Here is a 22,383-nt window from a genome sequence, read left to right as displayed (position 1 = left end):
CCGCCTCTCAATGCCACCCAACCCTTACCCCGTGACCCCTACCCCCAAAGGCCGGTCCGTGGCGGCCCGTCCCCCTCCCCTGGCTGGCCTGCTCTGGGGGAAAGATCTGGAGGGTCAGAAAGACCCTGAAGAGGAGCCTGGGAGGGGCAGTAGTGGCCAGGGGCCCGGACAGCCAGGGTCTGGAGTGGAGGAGCCCAGGGGGGCCCAGGAGGGACTGTAGTGCCCAGAGGCCTGGACAGCCAGGGTCCAGAGTGAAGAAGCCCGGGAAAGCCCAGGAGGGGCAGGAGTGCCCAGGGCCTGGACATCCAGGATCTGGAGCCAAGGAGCCGGGGAGGGCCCAGGAGGGGCAGGAGTGCCCGGGGGCCCGGACAGCCAGGGGCTGGAGTGGAGGAGCCCGGGGGGTGCCCAGGAGGAGCAGCAGTGCCCGGGGGACCGAACATCCAGGGTCTGGAGCGGAGGAGCCCGGGAGGGCCAGGAGGGACTGTAGTGCCCGGGGGACCGGACAACCAGGGTCCAGAGCGAAGAAGCCCGGGAGTGCCAGGAGGGACTGAAGTGTCCAGTGGCCTGGACAGCCAGGGGCCAGAGTGAAGAAGCCCGGGAGGGCCCAGGAGGGGCAGGAGCGCCCAGGGGCCCGGACAGCCAGGGGCCGGAGAAGAGGAGAGTGGGAGGGCCCAAGAGGGGCAGTACTGCCCGGGGCCTGGACATCCAGGGTCTGGAGCAGAGGGGCCCGGGAGGGGCAGGAGTGCCCAGGGGCCGGACATCGAGGCTCTGGAGCGGAGGAGCCAGGGAGAGCCAGGAGGGACTGTAGTGGCCGGGGGCCCGGACGGCCAGGGCCGGGGGGGGGGGGGGGGGCGGGAGGGGGGCTGGGGGCGGGCGGTCCGGCCTGGAATGCGGACGGGAATGACGCGGGAGGCGGGGTCACGTGACGGCCTTGGAATGCCAACAATGTAGCCAATGTCCCACTCGGGGCTGCGCCTGAGGACGGCGGCCTGAGCGGCCGAGGGGATGGGGCCGCCGCCCCCGCCGCCCCCTGCCCTGCCCTGCCCTGCCCTGCCCTGCCCTGCCCTGCCCGGCCGGGCCCCCCGCCCCGGACGCCGACGCCCGACCAAACCCGCCCCACCCGGCCGAGAGGCGCCCCCCGACCCGAGACCCCGCCCTGGGAGGTGAGTGGGCGCCGCCGAGGGCCGCGGGGGCGGTGGGGACGGACACGGAGGGAAGGGAGGCGGAAAGGCTCTCCCCCTCCCCGGCCCCCCCATCGCGGGAGGAGGGTCCCGCCGGCCGGGACGAAGGGCCGAGGGCCGCGGGGGCAGGGGGCCTCTTTGTTGTCGGGGCGGCGGGGCCCGGGGCCGTGGGAAGGAAGGGGCTTTGGGACCCCGGCTCTGCCCTCCGGCCCGGCCCGTCTCCGGCTTCCGCGCGACTCCGGATAAGTTTGGGAAGCACTTTCCCAGCCGGAGGGCGGGGGCGTAACAGGCCTCCTCCTGGCCCGGCCTCGGCCCGCCCCGCTCCCTGCCAACCGGGGGGAGCGGGCGCCCCTCCCCGCCGACCCCCACCCCGAGCCCCCCCAAAGGCGTCGGGCACGAGAAGGGGCCGTTCCTCCGCGGGCCTCCGACACCTAGCCCCGGCAGGGCCCAACCAGTTAGTCGGGCGGATCCTGCCAAACTTGGAAGCCGGGCTTCTCCCAGTTGGGAACCCACGGCCCGGATTCGTCCCCGAGTCCGAAAGAAGGCGGGGCACGGTGGCACCGCGGGGTATTAGTGGCCGGGGCAGGGGACGCCCCCGGCTTGCCATGGGCCTGAGACCCTCACCACCCTCAACCCTGTCGGATGCCAAAGCGACCAGTCCACCTGCCAGGCCCGCCAGAGCCACCGGGCTCCGGGCACGCCGTTTGGGGGGGCAGGCCGGTTTTTTTTTGGAGGGGTGCGCTTTGAAATCCCCGATGAGGAGCGCCTTTGGAGCAAAAGCAGTTCGGAAAGACACGAGTACCGACCCGCAAAAGAATGCGTCCAGATACGTCGATCGAGCCCAAAAGGATTTAAATAGACGTGACAACAGCCTGAATGTTAGGGCAAGCTAGCACATTCTCTCTTCAGGCGAGGAAGTCAACACGGGGATTTGTTACCCAATGATTAAGAAAAAACAACTCTTTCTCCCTCCCACCCCACCCCGAGTCAGAGCGCCAGCAGCGCCCAAGGCAGTTTGAATGCAGATCAAAAGCCATCCAGCTTCCGCAGAGATGATTCTTCCTCCTGGGACTGTATTTGCTGTCTGAGCGCGAAGGGTGCTTTTTGTATTTAGCAAGGGGACAAAGCTAAGAACAGGTTGGTTTCCCCGGGACCGACGGTCTCCGAGATTCCAGCGGAGAAAAGGATTCCCGGCTGCACCTCTGGGAGTTAGCAAATTGGCGGATAATGGGAATCCGGGTTTGAACAAAGAAGATGAACCACTGCCCCCAAGAGCCTTATGTCAAGAGGATTCCGATCATCACTCTCTGTCACTGCTGGCAGGCCCTGCGAGCCCGGTCTCCCTGTGGATCGATGCCCCGGAGCTCTTCTTGCCTATCGAAACAAATGAGCTTCTTTGAACCCTCCCGGCTGCGTGTCCCATTAAAGGGCTGCGATTGGAACTTTGTTCGAGACGGTCCTTTCTCAGCTAAGCATAAATGAACGGCTCAGAAAGTGTGTTTTTAATTTCCAGTAATTAACATGATGCTGAGTTTCATTTGAAGAATCATTAAGTTTGGCCTCATTAAGCTGCATTTCTCCAAATAGGTCTGCTCAGTGGATACGGCAGAACGCCTTTGAAATGACATTTTAGGAGAATTCATTCGGGGGTTTGGGACCTGAAATAAATTTCAAATTATATCCAAGAGAATGTAGAGGCACAACTGTGAAGGTGAGTGTGTTCTGTCATAGGTTCTAAACCCGGCTCCGCCTCTTATCTGCTGTGTGACCTCGGGAAATTCAGTTCACTTCTCTGGACCTCAGTTTCCTCATCTGTAAAATGGGGATTGAGAGTGTGAGCTCCACATGGGACAAGGGACTGTGTCCAACTCGATTTGCTTGTATCCACCCCAGTGCTTAGAACAGTGCCTGGCACATGGTAAGCGCTTAACAAATACCATTATTATTATTATTATCGTCATCATTGAAATAGTTTGGCTATGACAAGTGTTAGAGTGGTATGAAGTTTTCACTTTCTTCCTCTGCCTACTGAGTGTCTATTGAAAACAGGATTGTGTAAGTGAAGAGAAGAACTTGAAGGCTGAAATGCCGCCTTCATTTGATGGCGTCGAATTCTCCCAAGCACCTTACAGTTTATCAGCCTCCAGCTCTTGGCTGGTGCGCTGGAGAAAGAAGGGATCCAATGGTAACCCATAAAGGGGTAGGGTGATTTTAGAACTCTTCGGCAGGCCAGACAGGTGCCATGTTTACCTTCAAGTTTATTTTAAGATATTGATGCACTGACAGATTAAATAGTACTTTCCGATTAACTTTTTCAGGAAAATATTGAGAAATTTCACTGGCTAAAATATGCCAAACCACAGGGCAGAAAAGAATTACGAGGACTTCAGCTTTTTTTTTTTTTTAAAGCCTTACATTACTCTGCAAGGAGCCCTCAGGACTGGCCAAAAAGATGGGTAGTCTAGTAATAATCTACTTGTATGGTGTTTTTAGTCAGATATTGCAGAGTTCTTTGTAAACGATACCTCTTCTTTCTCCCTCCTACTTCGACTACGATCCCCATGTGGGACAAGGACTATGTCCAACCTGATTAGCGTCTGTCTTCTCCAGCTCTTAGAATAGTGCTTGACAAATAGTAAACTTAGTAAGCACTTAACAAATACTAATTAAAAAAACTGATTCAAATGTAATTAGCACCGCAGTCTTCAAAGACTGTAAGCTTGTGGTGAACGGGGAATGTGTTTACCAACTCTGATGTATTATACTCTCTTAAGCACCTAGTTCAGTGCTCTGCGCAAAGTAAGCACTCAATGAATACCATTGATTGATTGATCAAGGCCAAGCGCTTAGTACAGTGCTCTGCACACAGTAAGCGCTCAATAAATAAGATTGAATGAATAAAGGCAGAAAGCAAGCAAAGTGGCAGTGTTTAAATATGAGAAAAGAATATACATTCTAGAACATTTTAACACTGTTGTTTAATAACGCTCTAAAGGGGACCATTAGGAGCCTATCAAGTTGATATGTGATTCTTTTTTTTTAAAGTTCATCGTTAAGTTTCATTGAAAGTCTCTGCCTCTTGTCTTAGTATTTGGAAAACCAAGTCCTCTCAAAACTTTGCACCTCTTCAGCAATTGCTGCTTCTCCAGGGTAGCTTGGTGGAAGGAACGGTACAGCACATTCTGATAGCATTTCTCAAGTGGAGGGAAAATTCATCCATCGTTGTTATTTACTGAGCACCTATGGTAAGCTGTGCACTTGGGAGAGTACTGTAAGTAGATCCCTGCCCTCAAGAAGCTTTTCGTCTAATGGGCATTGAAATAGCCAGTGTATTTACGTGGATGTATAGCCGCCTGAGTCTGAATGAGTTAGAGGCCATTAATTTTAATTAACGATGAGGGTGAGGCTCAGGCAGGCCCTCTTATCCCACGGGTAGGTCTTTAAATGTCAGCCTGAATCTGGTGAAAAAAAAAGAGAGAGACATCACTTGATGAAATCAGAGTGATGCATCAAGAAAATCTTTGGTTTTCCTTGTCTCTGGTGGGGAGGGAGCCAGGGTCTCCAGTATCCCGTCGGGGTGTGACAGTAGGCCAATTGATCAATTAGTCAATGATATCGAGCACTTACTGCATGCAGAGCATTTTACCAAGTCCCTGGGAGAGTACAGTACAGTAAAGTTGGTAGACACGATCTCTGTCCTCAAGGAGTTTACTATCTTAGAGAGAAAGCTATTTAAAATACAGATGGGGGAAGCGGCAGAGTATAAGGATCTGTCTATCAGTGCTGTGACATGGGGTTGGGGTAAATAACAAAGTACTTAAGGTGTACAGGGCCAGATGCAAAGGCGACCCAGAAGGGAAGGCAAATAGAGGAAGTGAGGGCTTAGTCGGGAAAGACCTGTTGGAGGAGATCTGATTTTAGTCAGGCGAGGAAGATGTGGAGAGTGGTGGTGTGCTGGATATGAAGGGCGAGGGAGTTGCAGGCCAGAGGGACTACGCAAGGGTTCGTCGTCTAGAGAGACGAGATCGAGGTATGGTGGGTCAGCGGGGAGAGCTGTGAGCGGACAGCCTCCCAGCAATCCTGGTTGACCTCCTGAAGCGCCCTCTGCACGAGGGATCCTGACGATCCTGAAGGGCCAACGTTCCCTTTTGTGAGCTGGGCTACGCAGCTGATCGCACCGGTGTGCCGAGAAAAAATCGGAAGCCAGCAGCTTTTCTTCAGGCCTGGTTTTGGTCCCCAGGCACAGGAGCCTGGAGAGGGCACTGTACTAAGCACTTGGGAGAGTACAGTACAACAGAGTTAGCATATTGTAAAAGCAGTGAGGATCCCTGCTTTTGAAGAACTGATGAGCATACATTAAGACTGAGCTGAGAGCCCTCCCAGGCCCCGTTTCCAAGTTCCCATGGAAATAGGGGACTTTTGGATTTCTTTGGAAGACTTACAGGGGTACTTCTGACCTTTGTGGGTGGATCGGGAAGGCTGGGTGGAGTGAATTTGAGGGGAAATTTTTGAAGGTCTGATAGGGAGATGGGGAAAGGATTTGGAAAAACTGAAGTTGAAGAGGATAATGAAAGACTGAAGTTGAAGAGGATAATGAAAGAATTTCAGTGTCATTAAATTCTCAGCCACCAAAGACAGAAACGTCATTTTAAAATAATAGTTGTGGTGTTGGTTGAGTGCTTACTATGTGTCAGACACTGTACTAAACGCTGGGGTGGTTACAGAATCAGGTTGGACACAGTCCCTGACAGGTTAGCAAGGAGCTAGGCATTGCCAGTGGAGCCCAGAGGTATGAGCTCTGAATGACTGTTGTAGTTTCCAAGCCAGAGAAATACCAACTTTTCTTTTGGTTGCTTTTTCAGCATACTCAAAACTTTGTGGTGGGGCAGCCAGAGAAATATCAACCTTGAGAATGATTCCATTTCTGGGCTGAGTGGTTCGGTGGAGTTCTTTGCTTCCGGCTTGTCCCTATACCTGCCCTTTCCTGTCTAGCTAAACTGCTACCACATTAATCCAAGCACTTATCCTATCCCGCCTTGCTTACTGCATTAGCCTCCTCACCAAACTCTGCCTCCTAGCTCTCCCCACTCCGGTCCACGTTTTCCCAATCCTCAAGATCCTTCACTGGTTGCCCATCCACCTCTGCACCAAACCATACCGTAGGCTTTAAAGCACTCAATCACCTTGCCCCCTCCTATCTTACCTCCCTGATTTCCCACTACGACCCAACCCGCACATTTCGCTCCTCAAATACAACCTATTCACTGTACCCTGATCTCACCTGTCTCGTCGCCCACCCCTCACCCACATCCTGCCTTTGGCCTGGAACGTCCTCCCTTTTTGTGTCCGACAGAGGATCACTCTCCCCACCTTAAAAGCCTTATTAAAAGCACATCTTCTCCAAGAGGCCTTCCCCGATTAAGCCTTCATTTTCTCTTCGTCCACTCCCTTCTGCGTTGCCCTTGCACTTGAATGTACAGTTATTATTATTCACCCCTCCCTCAGCCCTACAGCAGTTATGTACAGATCCATAATTTATTTATATTAAGGTGTGTCTCCCCCTCAAGACACGTTCATTGTGGGCAGGGAATGTGTATTATATTGTACTCTCTCAAGTGCTTAGGACAGTGCACTGCACACAGTAAACGCTCAATAAATGTCATTGATTAAGTGTACCCATCCTTAGTTTCGGAGATCTGGTACCACTTTCAGGGATCCCTTACTGTCAAATAAATGTTTGAGCCTTAGAAAATTAAGGAAGATCAGTCATTTAAGCAAAATGACTACAAGATTGGTTTGAGATTTTGGGCGGGGGGCGGGTGGGTTGGTATTTGTTAGGCACTTATTATATTTCAAACACAGTTCTAAGCGCTGAGGTAGATACAAGTTAATCAAGCCAGATACAGGCCTGTTCCACATAGGGTGCCCAGTTTAAGTAGGAAAGAGAACAGGTATTGAATCACCATTTTGCAGTTGAGGAAACTGAGGCACAGAGAAGTTGACTTTCCCAAAGTCACACAACAGGCAAGTAGTGGAGGGTTAGAACTCAGGGATTAGAATCCAGGTCCTCTGGCTCCCACGCCCATGCTTTATCCACTAAACCACACTGCTTCTCAATAGTTATTGTCATATTGCCAAGGTTTGCAACTTGGCCAAAGAACAGCTATCTCCAGGCTAAGTTTTGGCATGTCCAGTCTCCGCCTGAGAACGTGCCCTTTACTCTTGATGAAACCAAAGCTTTTTTGTCCTTTTTAAAGTGATTCAAATGTGAGTGCACTTTACTATTTTAAGACACCTATTTTTCACTTGGATGTGTTTTTGAAAAAAATCTAAGTTTGAAAGTAGGAGAAATGCTTGGGATATTTTTAGGAGCATTTCCCTCCAAGATTATGGGGCAAGGGACAAGTCAGGTCAGTTCGATATCCCTGCCCCCCTCCCCAGGGAGAGAGCTTTCTCCACAGGGCCAGTGCCGAGTGGTGTTTCGGAATGTGTTTAGAACATACACACTCAGCACTTCTCAGCGTGCTCACAAACCCAGGCCGGCCTGCCTGCCTGGGTGTTAAAAACTACCCTGCCACCGCTGGGGCAGGCAAGCAGCTCCTCAGGCCCCAGTTTCCGGTCATCATCTGGAAGAGTCCCCAGGGGTCTTCTGGTGGCCTGCGTGGGCCAGTGGTGAACTGAGCTCTTTGGCCATAGATCAGGTAGGGGTTGGCCTCTGATGAGGTCCCAACCCCAACGATCACTCCCTGCTATCTGGAGTACACTGTCCTTCTTCCAACTTGCCTTCCGGGTTTCTAGAGGCGATGGTTGGGGAACTGTGGTTCGTGAATTCCACTGGGGGACTGGACATCCTGTTTGGGACAGTTGGTCATCTCCCGCCGCTGGGAAAGGACACGAGGCTCCTGGTTTCTCGTGCGGCGGGGGCCGGAGTGTGGATAATGCCAAGAGGAAAATATCCACCATCAAAGTGCCGCCCGTCTGACCCACAGGCTGAGTTCGTGTGTGCACGGGGCGGCTGGGGTGTGGCAACCTCAGGTCCCACCTCCAGCCTGTTCCCGGTTTGCTGGCCGGTCAGTGAGGCAAGCGATCCCTAGGGCAGGAAGGAAGGGACGATGAGTAGGGAAGCTGAACCTCCTGTGCCGTGACCCTTTTTCTCTGGCTCTATGCTGGCTCAGAACAACGAGCCTTTGCCCTTCCTTCCCAGGTAGATTGGTCCCCCTGCATGTACAGTTCGTGTCCAAGACAACAGGGCAAGAGCACTGGGAAATCCCCCAGATAAACCTTCCTTCCCCCCCGCCCCCTCTCCTTTTTCTGTCTCACATCTAGCCAGATGAGCCGCAACCTAAAGACATGGGAATGTTTTGGTTCCCCAGCGGAGCTGTGCTGTCTGTGAAGTAAAGAACAGTTGAAAAGGAGATTGTTCCGAGAGAGCGTGTTTACCCCAAGCTGGTCCTGTTAACAATAGCTTCTTTAGAATAAAAGACTTTCAGAAGATTGTATTTATGCTGAAAGGAAACTGGCCTAACAATGAGGCCAAAGACTTTTCCTGCAACAACTTACTCTGGAAACAGCAGGCAAAGATTGCAGCACATCCGCGAAGGGTTGAAGCAGCCTCCCAAACCGGCCGGGCCTGGGGTCCCCGCCGGCTCCAGCAGTGACCCGTCCCTGGCCTCCAAAAGCTTGGGAGGGAAGGACGCTGCGAGGCAGCAGCAGCAGCAGCAGCAACAGCAGCAGCAGCAGCTGAGACCCACCGCCAAGTTTGGGCCTTACCAGAAAGCCCTGAGGGAGATCCGGTACTCCCTGCTGCCTTTCGCCAACGAATCGGGCTCGTCGGCTGCACCGGACGTGAACCGGCAGATGCTGCAGGAGCTGGTGAACGCCGGCTGCGATCAGGTGAGCGGTGGCCCGGGAGGGTGCAGGCATAAGCCTGTGGGGCGGGAGTGGGAGAGGCGACGTGCATAGTCCCGAATGGGCTTGGGGCCTGGGTTTAAAGGATTTAGCTGCAAAAAAAAGCAAGTTAGGATGGCAGGGATTAGAGTCATATCACCCCCACCTCCCCTTCACGAATCAGGTCACTCCTCTCTTGGACTGAGGCGATGTTCTGCCTGGTGTTGCAGCCCCAACATCGGCCAGAGCCCGGGCGCGGGGAGCAGACTAAGGGTGGGAGTGGGAGCCCAGGCTCTTCCTTTTGGAAAACTCTGTGACTCCTGGCCCTCAGTCAGTGCTTGGGGTGGAAGACCTGCTGGAGAAGCTCAGAGTCACATTACAGGAAGAAAAGCCAGGTAGCATCGCTGCCTCTCTCTGTCTCTGTATGCCTTCCTCCCTCCTTCCTCCCTCCCTCTCTTTGTCTGTCTCTGGGAGTCAGAGGACCTTGGTTCTAATCCTGGCTTCACCATGTACCTGCTGTGTCACTTTGGGCAAGTCACTTAACTTCTCCGTGCCTCACTTTGCTCATCTGCAAAATGGGGATTCAATACTTGTTCTCCCTCCTACTCAGAATGTGACCCCATGTCGGTCTTGATTATCTTGTATCCACTCCAATGCTTAATGCAGTGTTTGGCACATAGTATGGGTTTAACAAATGCCACAGTGATGATTATTATTATCATCACTTGCCTTCCTTAGTGTAGTTGTCATCTGCTTTAAATCCTGACATTGTTATGAGTCAGATTGGAGGAGGGCTGTGCGGTTTCACTTGGTTCCCTAGGTCTGGGCAGCAATGCCTTGTTTTGCGGACTATTTTACTGGAGCCAATAGGCAACTGTACCAGTCTTCGCTGTGGAGTGTTGTTCTGACTAAGCGCCATTCACTTTGGAGAGTTTATCTGCTTTGTAGGCCTGGATGAAATCTGTTTCTGCAATGAAGGATTGGGCAAACTGCACCGTCACAGCCATGGGAGTTTTAAATTGTGCACTTTGCCTTTTTCTTTAGTGGCCAGGGGACCCCAGCTAGTGCCGGGCTCTCACTAAAGAGAGGAAGTGTCCTTCAGGTGTTATTGGGACCATGTCTTCCAAAAACTGGAAATACTGGAAGCTCTCAGGTAACAGGAAATTGAGGGAACATTAAATTGGTCCTTTTGTGAAAGACACGTTATGAGCTTTTTAGAATGCCATTTCAACATCTTCCGACATTTGTTTGATGGCATTCTAGGACTCTCTAGAGATCTCTGCCAGTATCATTTCTTTCTTAAATTTAAGTGTCTTGCTTTTCTTTCTCTCTCTCTCTCTCTCCCCCTCTCTTCCCCCCCCCCCCCATCCTTTCCCCCTCACCCTCCTTGGCAAAAACTTTTGGGAATCTTTAATTTGAGATTGAGAAGTTGCTCGTGTCGCTCTGAAACTCGGTTATTCATATGGATTTGATTGCTGCCAATTCAGCACAAGTTGAGAGTTTTTGTCGGTCTGCAACCAGAGTGAAGTGCATGTTACAGTGACAGAAATTTAAAGGGATTTGTTGGTTGAAGAAAGACAGACTGCTTTATGTTTTCACTAAGTGGTAAAGGTTTGGAAAATGAAGGACTTAAACTCAGTGCACCCCCACTGGCCCTAAATACTGGCTCCAACTGCTGCCTTTGCATCTCATTTGTTGCAGTGACGGTGGACTGGGGTGGCCTCGAGGAATGACAGTGCCTTCCTAAATCCCTCGTTTAGCAAAGATTGTTTGGGATTGGTTGACTGGTGGTGGGAAAGAGGGGTGGGGGAGGAGTCTGGTATATTGAGCCCAGTCATCCTAGTGCGTCAGTCACCCTCCACCTCCCTTTTCTCTGTCTCATGTTCAACCGCCTCCAAGGGACTGTCCACACCCTCTTCCTCCATTTCCTCTGCCAGTTCCCTCCTCCACTGCCCCCACTAATATAAGTTTCCACGCCTTCACTCCAGTGAGACCGCCCTCATGAAAATCTCTGGAGATCTGATTCCAGCCAAACCCAATGCTGCTTTTCCATTCTAATTTTGCTCAGCCTCCCTGCTGCCTCTGATGGGGCTATCACTGCCTCTTGTCAGAACTCTCTCTGGGCCTGGGCCCGAGCCCAGTCGCTGAGAACCCAGTCTAATTGGAGTGGCTTCATAATCCCTGTAGCTCCCGGGTCCCAGCTCCCAGGAGGGGATCTGATTGCTTTCAGGTACTCAACCCTCAAAATGGAGAGCTTGAAAGAAGCAAAATAGGGCCTCCTCCAGCATGAAAGCTCACGGTTTGGAGAGGCCAGCCAGATCCCCTTATCAGACCTCAATATCCTCTTCCCCAGGAGTTTGGAAGACTCACCCCTACTTGACCAGATTTTCTCAAGATCCTCAGAGGGTCGTAGCTCCCACTGATTCTTTGTGACCGACCAGCTCAGCACAGAATTCCATTTTCAATCAACTCATCCGTCAGAAGGTTCTCAGGATGAGGACAGGCCTTCAGATTTACTATTGGCTGGACGATGCCTTAACCACGCAGATATGTTCTCAGAGGAGAGTGCCCTTTTGCTGGCTTCGTAAAGGACTGTCTATTCACCATGGAGAAGTGTCAATTAAAAGAGTTTGAAGAGAGGACAGAATGCAGGCAGTCCAACTGGATCCAACATGAATCTTTGGAAATGTCAGAATTCCTCAAGGAACTTAAAGAATGGGATCTTATTCCAAGCCCACACCTATCCTCACTACTAATAGTACTGAGAACTGTTGGGGCATCGAGGAAATATGCCCAGTTCTGCTAGAGCATAGGTTCTTGTTACCTGACTGGGTTAGACACGGTGGAAGAGATGGGAAATGTTTTTTCTGTAACAGGAATCTGTTCTGGTATGACACAACCCACATGTTGGCTCAGTAGATTTGGGTGGGAAGAACCGGTGATGGCCATCATGCGTAGTCTGCCAGCGTGCGTAGCCTGCATCGGTCGAGGCTGCTATGCTTCACCTGGAGTGCTCTGTAGCTGTTTGGGGATTTGTGCCTCTTTGTGGTTTTGCAACTTGACAGTATTTAATACAGTAAAGTAGCAAAGTCTGGCAAGGGTGTGAAGCATTCTGCTACTAGAGGACACATAACAGTAATAAAGGGACATATATTGAAAAATGTCAGTCTTTGAACCGTCTACCTCCGGAACCAACCGCTTCCACTGACATGGAGGTTACCAGAGTGTCATCTCCCCGGAACACGCGGTTCTTGGAGAGCACAGGCCCCCACGTGCAGGCAGAGTTCTCCATATATGGGGCAGGGGAGAAGCAGTCCAAGCATAAAGGTTAAGGCTGAGGACTCCTTTGGTGCGAGTGAGATGCCTTCTGTAAACCGGTCTGTTAAGGATATTTTGCCGAAATTAATAAGATCAGAGGAATGCGGGGGATACATGAGTCGCCTTTTTCCTCAATAAAGGGAAAGAGCTTCACTGTATTATTGCATTCTTACAAGTAGTGGGGTGAATTACTGGAGAGAGAGAAAATAAAGCTTCATGATGGGGCGTTTGGGAATGTCACTGACTTTCAGGAAGTTGCATCACAGTGCTGCTTGGGTGTAGCAGTTCCTGGCTTTTTCGCTCTCTTTTCTGGCACTTGGATAAAGTCCCCTTCCCCCAGCCCGTGCGCACGCAATCACACATACACACACACACCCTGTGTTGGCCGCACGGGCTGTTTGATGGGTGGAATGACTTGGCTGAAAGAAAGGCAAACCACATATCTCTGGGCAGGAAGAGAGGATGCTTGTCAAAACTGCCTTCCCCAGGGAAAGGGCCACAGTCTGGGCAGCCGCTGGTGACATTTGGGAATACAGGCATTGGGACACATATGATGTCTCGCATGTTATGCCAGGCATGCAGCACTATGTCATAACATCACATTAGCTATTTGGCTGGAGAATGCTAGTTTGCCCAAACCTAGAGTGGGTCTCCTGGGGGTGAGAAGGGGAACCCCCAGCCCTCCTCCCCTCCCCTGCACTTGCTCCAGGGCTGAAGCATCCCTTCCCAGGGCCCCTGTGTACACCGGTGCCGCTTCGGAGCCATGGATCTTGGCAGGGGGAGCTGAAGCAGAGGGAGGATGAGTGCTGAAAATAAAAATAGTGGACACAAAGATGGTAGGAATACGTCCCAGGACATGTCCTTCCCAGACAGAGGACCAACCAGCTGAAACCAGACTGCCTACACGGCATCCCCTAGCCACAGCGGGGCTGAAGGTCTTAGGTCTATAACAGGGAGTTGCACTAAAAAGGCAGGGATTAGAACATACCTTATTGGAAGCAATTGAGTATTCAAATTGGAGCTAATTTGGATAATTCTGTCCCCCTTCCCCTCCCCCACAAAAAAACGCACAAAACCCCAAATTCAGGTAATTGGGAGTTGGGGCGCTGGACCTGGAGGTGAGAATGAGTCCCTCACTCTACAGCTTTTCAGGGCTTGGAAAGTGAATTGGTGCCAACCTTGTTGAGTTGGGCAGTGCCTTAGACCCATGTGTGCTCCTTCTGCCTTCTGCCCTTCCCATGCACAATACACAATGTTAAGTGCTTAGTAGGTACCCAGCATGAGGAGGAGGAGGAGGGTGGGTGGGGAGAGTGGGCCCAACTAACATCTGTTTCAGAGATCAAAGTGGCAGTTTTTCCCAGAGGTGCCCATGCCCTACCAGTCCTCCCCCCCGCCCCCGCCCTCCGGCCCTGTGTCTCCCACACTCAGCACCCTCTCATCCACCCCCTGCTTCCGTGCTGTGGGAAGCCAGAGTCCTTGTTGTGGCCTGCCCCCAGGCTCTGCGCAGGATGCGGAGACCCTATGTGTGTGTGTATGTCTGTGTGTATGGGATGAGGACGCTGGGAGGCTGTGGGTCCGGGATGGCCTTGTTCCCTCTTGATAGATTTCAGCTCTGCTCCTCCTCCTTCAGAGAAGCTGCGTGCACACCCAGGCTAGGTGACCTTGGGTTGCCAGCTTTTCCTCACGGGCTTGATTTATCCTCAGGCCACATATGACATCGAGAACCTTTTCATTCGTGATTGAATTCTTGTTTGCTTTTTCCCCCAGGATAAAAGCAGTGAAACGGTCTACTTTGCGAACAGTAAGCACTCAATAAATACGATTGAATGAGTGAATGAATGTACATGATCTTGATCTTTGTCTTCTGCTCCCCTTCCTTTCCAGGAGATGGCGATGAGGGCGTTGAAGCAGACTGGCAGCAGGGGCATCGAGGCGGCTCTGGAGTTCATCAGCAAAATGGGTTACTTAGACCCAAGAAATGAACAGATCGTCAGAGTCATTAAGCAGACCTCCCCAGGTGAGCAAGGCTTTGTTTCACTTCCGCTGGAAAACGAGGGGCTCGGGAGCAAGTGAAGAGAGTGCCCAAGCCCCCGGGCTCGGGTCTTATTTTGCCACCCCCTCGCCACCGTGGGTGAGGGCGAGGAATGCAGGCACAGGCGGGAGGGGGGACACAATGAGGCCAGAGCAAGGCGAGCCATGCGGGTAAGGAGTTTGAAGCTTCGTTATCCAGAGTCTGAGCCTGGAAGGCTGGAACGTTCCATTGGAGCCAGGGGTCTTCATCTGGGAAATCATTCTGTGTCTCGCTGTCTCCCAGTTAGACTGTAAGGTCCTCGAGGATAAGAATCATGACTTTTCTCTCTTTGGCACTCTCCCAAGTGCCCTGTACAATGGCCTGCACCCAGTAGGAGCTCTGTAAGTACCAGTAAATGACCGTGTGATGGCCCAGAAGGTTAGTCCCACACCTCAGATAATGGGGGAAGGCCCAGAGGATTCTTGGTCTGGAAATCTGCTTGCTCTCTGAACCCTTCTGAGGGCAAGCTTTTTGCCCGGGATGCTGTCACTCAGCTCCCTGATGGCTTCAGCAGGAGCTTAGCCTATCACCGGGAGGGATTTGGACCAGAAGGAGGAAGCTGGGAAGCCTTGAGAAGGAGGCATCCGTGTGAGGTGTCAGAAGCCAGTGGGTGCAGAAAGCTGTGCTCGCCAGGAGGGCTGAGTGAGGCAGAGCAGTGGACTCCAGGAGCAGGTATGCTGAACTATAAGGTCCAGATCAGGGAGAGCATTCATTCAGTCATATTTATTGAGTGCTTGGAAAGTACAATTCAGCAATAGAGACAATCTGGGCTTAGAGTCTAGAAGCGGGGAGACAGACATCAAAACAATAAACAGGCATCAATAGAAATAGAATTGCAGATATATACATGTTAAAACAAGTAAGCAGGAATGAATATAAACTGAATTGTAGATATGTACATATATACACAAGTGCGCTGTTTAGTGCCATTGTTCTTGTCTGTCCGTCTCCCCCGATTAGACTGTAAGCCCGTCAAACGGCAGGGACTGTCTCTATCTGTTGCCGACTTGTTCATCCCAAGCGCTTAGTACAGTGCTCTGCACATAGTAAGCGCTCAATAAATACTATTGAATGAATGAATGAAAGTGCTGTGGGGAGGGTAGAGCAAAGGAAGCAAGTCAGCGTGACGCGGAGAGGAGGGGGAGCTGAGGAAAAGGAGGGTTTACACTGGGAAGGCGTCTTGGAGGAGGTGAGCCTTCAGTAGGACTTTGAAGGGGGTAAGTATGATTGGCAGATTTGAGGAGGGAGGTTGTTCCAGGCCAGAGGTAGGACGTGAGCCAGGAGTTGACGGTGGGACAGGTGAGATCGAGGTACAGTGAAAAGGTTAGCACCAGAGGAGTGGAATGTGTGGGCTGGGATGTAGAAGGAGAGAAGGGAAGTGAGGTAGGAGGGGGAAAGGTGATGGAGAGCTTTGAAGCCAATAGTGAGGAATTTGTGCTTGATATGGAGGTTGATAGGCAACCACTGGAGATTTTTGAGGAAGGGGAGTTGACATGCCCAGAACGTTTCTGTAGAAAGATAATCCGGGCAGCAGAGTGAAGTATTATTGAGCTCTGTACACCTGTCGTGGGCAGGGAATTTGTCTGTTTTTTGTTGTACTCTCCTAAGTGCTTACACAGTGCTCGACACACAGTAAGTGCTCAATAAATTTGATTGACTGACTGTGTGCAAAGCCCTCAACTAGGCATTTGAGAGAGAACAATACCGTAGAGTTGGTAGACAAGATTCCTGCCTTCCAGGAGCTTACAGTCTCAAAGGGGCTCTTTGTCACAGGGGATCATGGGTGTGTCCTTCCCACCCTCTGCCAGTGGCTCCTCAGGGTGCAGGACTGGTGGGTGACCTGAGCCCCAGATACTTCCTAGACCTTTAAGGGGACCTAAACAGGGCGTTATAGGGTGGCGGCCGCATCCTTGGGGTATTCAAGCGTGCAGCTTCAAGATTGCCAGGGGCCCTGGACCCTGGGCCCCTCTGGCACCGAGCTTCAAGTAGAAGTTCGGCTGTCCCAGACTGACGGAATGAGTGATGAAAGTGGGTGGACCTTGCGTTCTCAGGGGTCAGGTTGGAAAGGACTGGGGCCGCAGGGTTTCAGGCGGGTGGGAGATCTGGTCCCTCATCCATTCTGTCTGTCCTCTCCACAGGGAAAGGAGCCGTGCCAAATCCCGTAGCCCGCAGGCCGAGCTTCGAAGCGGCTAACGAATCTTTCCCTCCCTACCACCAACTTGGCAGTGCAGTCTACGATCGGGGTGGCTTCGGCGTGGACAGCGCGAGCCTGCTGGGCGACGGGCCCCGGCAGTACGTGGACTACCTGTTGGCGCCTCCCCAGCGGCTGCCCGGCGTCGGCCCCCACGGCGCGGCCGGCGGCCACCCGCACCAGCCCAAGGCCTACCCCGCCAGCCTGGAGCCCCCGCTGATCAACTACCCGGTGGGCGGCCACGGAGGCCAGCCCCTCCCGCTCCCGGCCCCTCACGGCTCTGGTAGCACTCACTACGGCAGGCCGCTACTAGTGGTGCCGGGAGAAACCCTGGGTTATGGCATCCAGCGCAGTCCATCCTTCCAAAGCAAGATGCCGCCCCCGCCACTGCAGGAGGGCGGCTACGGCAACCTCTCGGGCAAAGGCCCAGGGGCTCCAGGTGGACCCGGCCACGCCTTCCAGCAGGCAGCGGGCACAGGCCCGGGGGTGGGGGCAGGCGGCCTGTACGGCTCTCACCCTCACCACAAACAGACCAGCCCGTCGGCACACCCGGTGCACGTGATGGGCGGCCGGGGCCCAGCGTTCCCCAGCGACTTCGCTGAGAGCCCCCCGGCGAGCCTGCTTGCCCCATCGCGCAACAGCCTGAACCTAGATGGGTATGAGCTGGGGGGTGCGGGCGGGCCGCCGTGGCCTCCATCCACTCTGTCCCGGCGTGACTCCCTGCAAAGCCCGGGGCTGGAGGCCTCCCCGCGCCAGCATGTAGGCTTGCGGGCCGACGGCACCGGGCCCAGCAGGACCAACTCTTTCAACGGCCACCAGCCGGCATCTGTGTCCCTGCGGGCCGGGGCCCCGGGCAAGAACGACCCCACCCTCTCCTCCCCCAACACCATCACGGCCGTGACAGCGGCTCACATCCTCCACCCGGTCAAGAGCGTGAGGGTGCTGAGGCCAGAGCCACAGACGGCCGTCGGGCCCTCCCACCCCGCCTGGCTGCCGGCCCAGTCCCCCGGGGCCGAGGGGTTGGACGCGATGGAACCGCACGGCCCACCCCTGGGTGGCCCGGGCACCTACCCTATGGACGCTGACTTTGGTGCTCAGGAGCTGCGCTGGCCACCCCCTCCCTATCCCAAGCATCTGCGGCTCCCGAACAACGCCGAGCCTCTGGATGTGGACGGCCTCTGCGCTGGCGTGGAGCAGAGTCTGAGGGGGGTGCCCGGCCCGGCCGAGGACAGTTGCGACAGGGGCAGCAAGAGCGCCAAGGGGGAGAAGGCGGGGAAGGACAAGAAGCAGATCCAGACGTCACCGGTGCCCGTGCGGAAGAGCGGGCGGGACGAAGAAAAGAGGGAATCTCGGATCAAGACGTACTCGCCTTTCGCCTTCAAGTTCTACATGGAACAGCACGTCGAGAACGTCCTGAAAACCTACCAGCAGAAAGTCCATCGGAGACTGCAGCTGGAGCAAGAAATGGCCAAAGTAATTCACCGTGCCTCTGTCCGCTGGTTGTGGGTTTTCCGTGGGTGTTCCCCCTCTCCCCCCATTATCCAACCTCACTGGGATTGGGCGGCTCCTGAGGCTGTTGGGTCCCCCACAGAGCTGCCCTAATGTGGCTTATTTATATAGACCTGAATCCCCTGCTGCCCCGTTAGTATTGCTTCAGAGACCCGAGGAAAGGGTCACTTTTAATAACACCCCTTCTGGGCCCATCGCCCTCCCTCCGACCTCAGCTCTAGGAGGGATATCTGACTGGTTTCTTTCCCTGCCTCCCCGTTGCCCTGAACCACAGAGGGGAGACAGAGGGCCGCTGTTCACCCTGCCTAAACCTCTCAGGGCCATCCTGACAGACCCCCCGCAAGGATCCATTAGGTGAGGGAGCTGGCACCTAGCGAAGGCCACCTGAGGCTGAGCTGATGTCCAAAGTCTGTAGCCAGGGCCCAGGGACCAAGGGCCAGGAGGCAACTCCAGAAACTCTGGCTCTCACTGCCTGACTCAGACCCTCCCAAACCCATTGGCGCAGAGCGTTGGCCAGCCCAGTCGGCTCAGCTTGTCCAGAAACAGCTTTTGTTGATTTTTTATCAAGTCCCCTTAGAGACCAGGGTGACTTGACTCTAAAACCGGCGGTGAGGGAGGCTTCCCTGATACAGGATAGCCTGCATCTTGGTTACGGGGCTTCTGCTGGAGAGCAGCCTTGTTGAGGCCATCACTCAGTCACTCACCTCTTGGTCCTGTGACCCGCTGTTTCGCTTCAGGTAAAGTGAGCTGGGCTCCCGGGCTGGCCTCGTCCAGGAGCCGATGGCCGACAGGCGGTGTGTGGGGCAGGGCAGAGGGAGAGACGCGGGCAGTAGGGTGGACACATGTGGAGGATATGATGAGAGAGAGAGCACAGGAGAGAAAGCACGCAAATAAGCAAGCGCTGGCCTTGAGCAGTGGAGTCATTGACTTCAGGAGCACTGACCCAGAGCCTCTTGCCCTACTTCATACTCTGTGGATCCCAGGCTCACCCCAACTTGTGGGAAGTGGTCAGAGTGACACGTTTCTCGGGCAGTATCGGGGCCAAACAACCCTGGGTGTGCACACTTTAAAGGTGTCAAAAATAGGGTCTTGTGCCTCATACTGAAAGGAGAATTCTTGGCTCATAGATTGGGCACATCTATATCCATATGTGCATATAAAATAGGAAATCAGGTACATTGAGCCCTGGGGTGTTGGGCATCCTTACTGAGTATAGAACTGAAAATAATGGCTTAAATATAATACCTGTCAGCTGGTACCATTAGCAAGGACAGTGAAAATGTTCAGGAGAAAAGGAGTTTATTCAGAGGTTATGGAGTAGTTAGTCCAGGGGTTTAAAAGTAGGAAATTTAAAATACGTTTTTCTAGACTGGTGAGTGTCAGAGAACCAGTACTCTTTCCTTCTTATGTTTCCCTTTTCTCAGCTGTGGCTGGTTTTACTGTGTATTTGCAGCCTCAAGCGGTTCACACCCCTTTACCTGTGAGGCGGTGGTGGGGAGGGGAGGTGAAAGGGGAAGAGGGGTCTGTCAGAAGACTCCTCCTCCTTACGGTCCTTTAGATTTCTTGGGAAACCACAGGCCCAGCCCTCGACTCCAAGAGGGTTTTCCTTCAGAGGGTTTACCTTCTTTCTTATGTTCCTGGTCTTCAGGCCGGAGCTTCCCGGCCGAAAAGGTAGGCCTCACCTTCCTCTGCACCCTCCAGGGTTCGCGGGCATGGCCACTTGGCCCCAGTGGGGACCAGCTGACCCCGGCAGCGGCCTCCTACCCTAACCACTCCCCTGTCTGTCTCCCACCAAGGCCGGGCTCTGTGAAGCGGAACAGGAGCAGATGCGGAAGATCCTCTACCAGAAGGAGTCCAACTATAACCGGCTGAAGAGGGCTAAGATGGACAAGTCCATGTTTGTGAAGATCAAGACCCTGGGCATTGGGGCCTTCGGGGAGGTATGCCTGGCCTGCAAGGTGGACACGCACGCCCTGTACGCCATGAAGACCCTGCGCAAGAAGGACGTCCTGAACCGCAACCAGGTGGCCCATGTCAAGGCGGAGAGGGACATCCTGGCAGAGGCCGACAATGAGTGGGTCGTCAAGCTCTACTACTCCTTCCAGGACAAAGAGAGCCTGTACTTTGTGATGGATTACATCCCCGGCGGGGACATGATGAGCCTCTTGATCCGCCTGGAGGTGTTCCCCGAGCACCTGGCCCGCTTCTACATAGCCGAGCTGACCCTAGCCATCGAGAGCGTCCACAAGATGGGCTTCATCCACCGAGACATCAAGCCGGACAACATCCTGATTGATCTGGACGGGCACATCAAGCTCACCGACTTTGGACTCTGCACGGGCTTCCGGTGGACACACAACTCCAAATACTACCAGAAAGGTACCGTCCTCTCCCTGTCCATGGGGCTGGGCTGGAGCCCTATGCTGGCTGGTAACTGATTACCACCGCACCACTGTGGCCTGGCCAACAGGCCCCATCCAGGAGCCCCTGATGGAGGGGGGAGAGGCTGTGGGGGGTTTGGAAACTGTGAAACTCACTGGGCACAGGGTGCGGAGGTTTAGCCTACCCACCTCATGTCCTAGTGACGAAACCACTGGATCGGTGGAGCTCTTTCTCCATCTTCCTGAAAGTCTTCTCTGGCACTTTCCTTCCACTAAGGGATGGGAAAGGGACATGGGTCGTGATGTATTTAGAGAGTCAGAGATTTGGAGACCTCGGAGCCATCTAGGCCAGTCCCCTCCCGCTGGACAATATTGCATGCAGTCCAAAACCAAAAATGACCTCTTCCTGGGACAGGTATTCCTCACTCTTCCTGTTCTCAACCGGCAGCATGACTCGTAAATTCCACTATCATTATTATTTTGAATGTTATTAGTATTATAACTATTATTATTAATAATGATAATAATGCTAATACTAATAATAAAAACTCTGAAAGATCTCTTGCTCAGCCTAAATCTCATTTCCTTTATTTCCAACCCATTTCCTCTCCAAGACTAATTCTGTCCTTGGCCAGCCACTTTCCCATAATTACCCTTCTCCCCTTTCTTGTCAATGAACCGAGGGACGTCCCTGAAAAAGCTGAAGCCAGGGATCGGGTCGGCTTGGGATGTGAAGCCAAACCGGTGAAGGAGGCTGATCGCCGAGGCTGGTGGCCGGGCCGGGCCGGTCTGGGGCCTGACAGCGGTCTTTGTATGTTTCCCTCTGGCAGGGAGACATGCCCGGCAGGACAGCATGGAGCCCGGAGGGCTGTGGGACGACGTGTCAAATTGTAGGTGTGGAGACAGGCTGAAGACCCTGGAGCAGCGAGCCGAGAAGCAGCACCAACGGTGCCTGGCCCATTCCCTCGTGGGGACGCCCAATTACATCGCCCCCGAGGTCCTTCTGCGGAAAGGTATGGTGTGCCAATCTGGCCCTGCCTGCCCTGGGGCGGCAACATTCCAGATGGAATGGGCCCGTGTCCAGCGGCGGTGGAGTGGGAAGAGGTCAGGGAGGGAGGTTATTATTCACAGTTATTAATATGTTCTGAGCAGAATCCCGCAGTGGTCCCACTCCCTCCTAGGGCCCCCACCCCCCAACCCCAGTCTACCTGAAAGGACTTTGCGGGGAGAGGTGGGAAGCCTCTTTGTCCTATGGGTTCCTGGTATTTCTCTGCCTCCTTGGCCACCACTGGGGAGGAGGATGTTTTGGGGGAGAAGGGTTGTTTGGGGAGTGGAGGTGGATGCGGGGGCACCCATGTCGGGTGGAGGTCAGAACTCCCTAGGAGGGCAAGTGGGGCACACAGAGTCCTTCCCAACGCCAGGTGAGGTCCAGCCCACAAGTGAGTGTGTTCCGGTATTGTTTTTTGGTCTTGCACCATCTCGAACTGGCTTGCCTTCTAGGGTACACTCAGCTCTGTGACTGGTGGAGTGTTGGTGTGATTCTTTTCGAGATGTTGGTGGGGCAGCCACCCTTTCTGGCCCCCACCCCCACAGAAACCCAGCTGAAGGTGAGTGACTGCTCACCAGCGTTTCACGGGGAACAGTGGACTGGGGTGGGGTGAGGGTGGGAGGCAATGGTGGAGGGGGGAGGGGAAGAGTTATTGAGATCAGAACACTCTCCCACAGTATTTCTACTCCTTAAGCGTCCCTCTCCCTAGAAAGAAGCTGGATAATTGGGTCTAGAGTCCCCCTCCAGTCAAGCGTGGTCTAGGGAGGCTGCTTGACGAGTGGAGCCGTGAATCTGCC

At 53.7% G+C, this 22,383-nt stretch overlaps 1 protein-coding gene across 3 annotated transcripts in view; it reads left to right on the top strand.

Annotated features, from left to right (window-relative positions):
- LATS2 (large tumor suppressor kinase 2) overlaps positions 1-22,383 on the top strand; it is a 43,244-nt gene that overhangs the window by 17,381 nt on the left and 3,480 nt on the right. Inside the window, exons 1-8 of one of the 3 annotated variants that reach the window (XM_029047981.2) lie at positions 1,131-1,163; positions 2,769-2,892; positions 8,508-9,074; positions 14,271-14,403; positions 16,596-18,121; positions 19,954-20,536; positions 21,369-21,551; positions 22,039-22,145. In XM_029047981.2, the coding sequence (XP_028903814.1) occupies positions 8,709-9,074; positions 14,271-14,403; positions 16,596-18,121; positions 19,954-20,536; positions 21,369-21,551; positions 22,039-22,145 (2,898 nt within the window). In that variant the 5' untranslated portion in view covers positions 1,131-1,163; positions 2,769-2,892; positions 8,508-8,708. Of the gene's footprint in view, positions 1-1,115; positions 1,164-2,768; positions 2,893-8,507; positions 9,075-14,270; positions 14,404-16,595; positions 18,122-19,953; positions 20,537-21,368; positions 21,552-22,038; positions 22,146-22,383 lie in introns of those variants that run through there. The other 2 variants (XM_029047983.2, XM_029047982.2) reach the window with 2 other exon arrangements.

This window comes from Ornithorhynchus anatinus, chromosome 20 (genome assembly GCF_004115215.2).
Source record: "Ornithorhynchus anatinus isolate Pmale09 chromosome 20, mOrnAna1.pri.v4, whole genome shotgun sequence".
In the NCBI taxonomy this organism is placed as follows: Eukaryota; Metazoa; Chordata; class Mammalia; order Monotremata; family Ornithorhynchidae; genus Ornithorhynchus; species Ornithorhynchus anatinus.
This window is presented reverse-complemented; position numbering and strand designations above follow the sequence as displayed.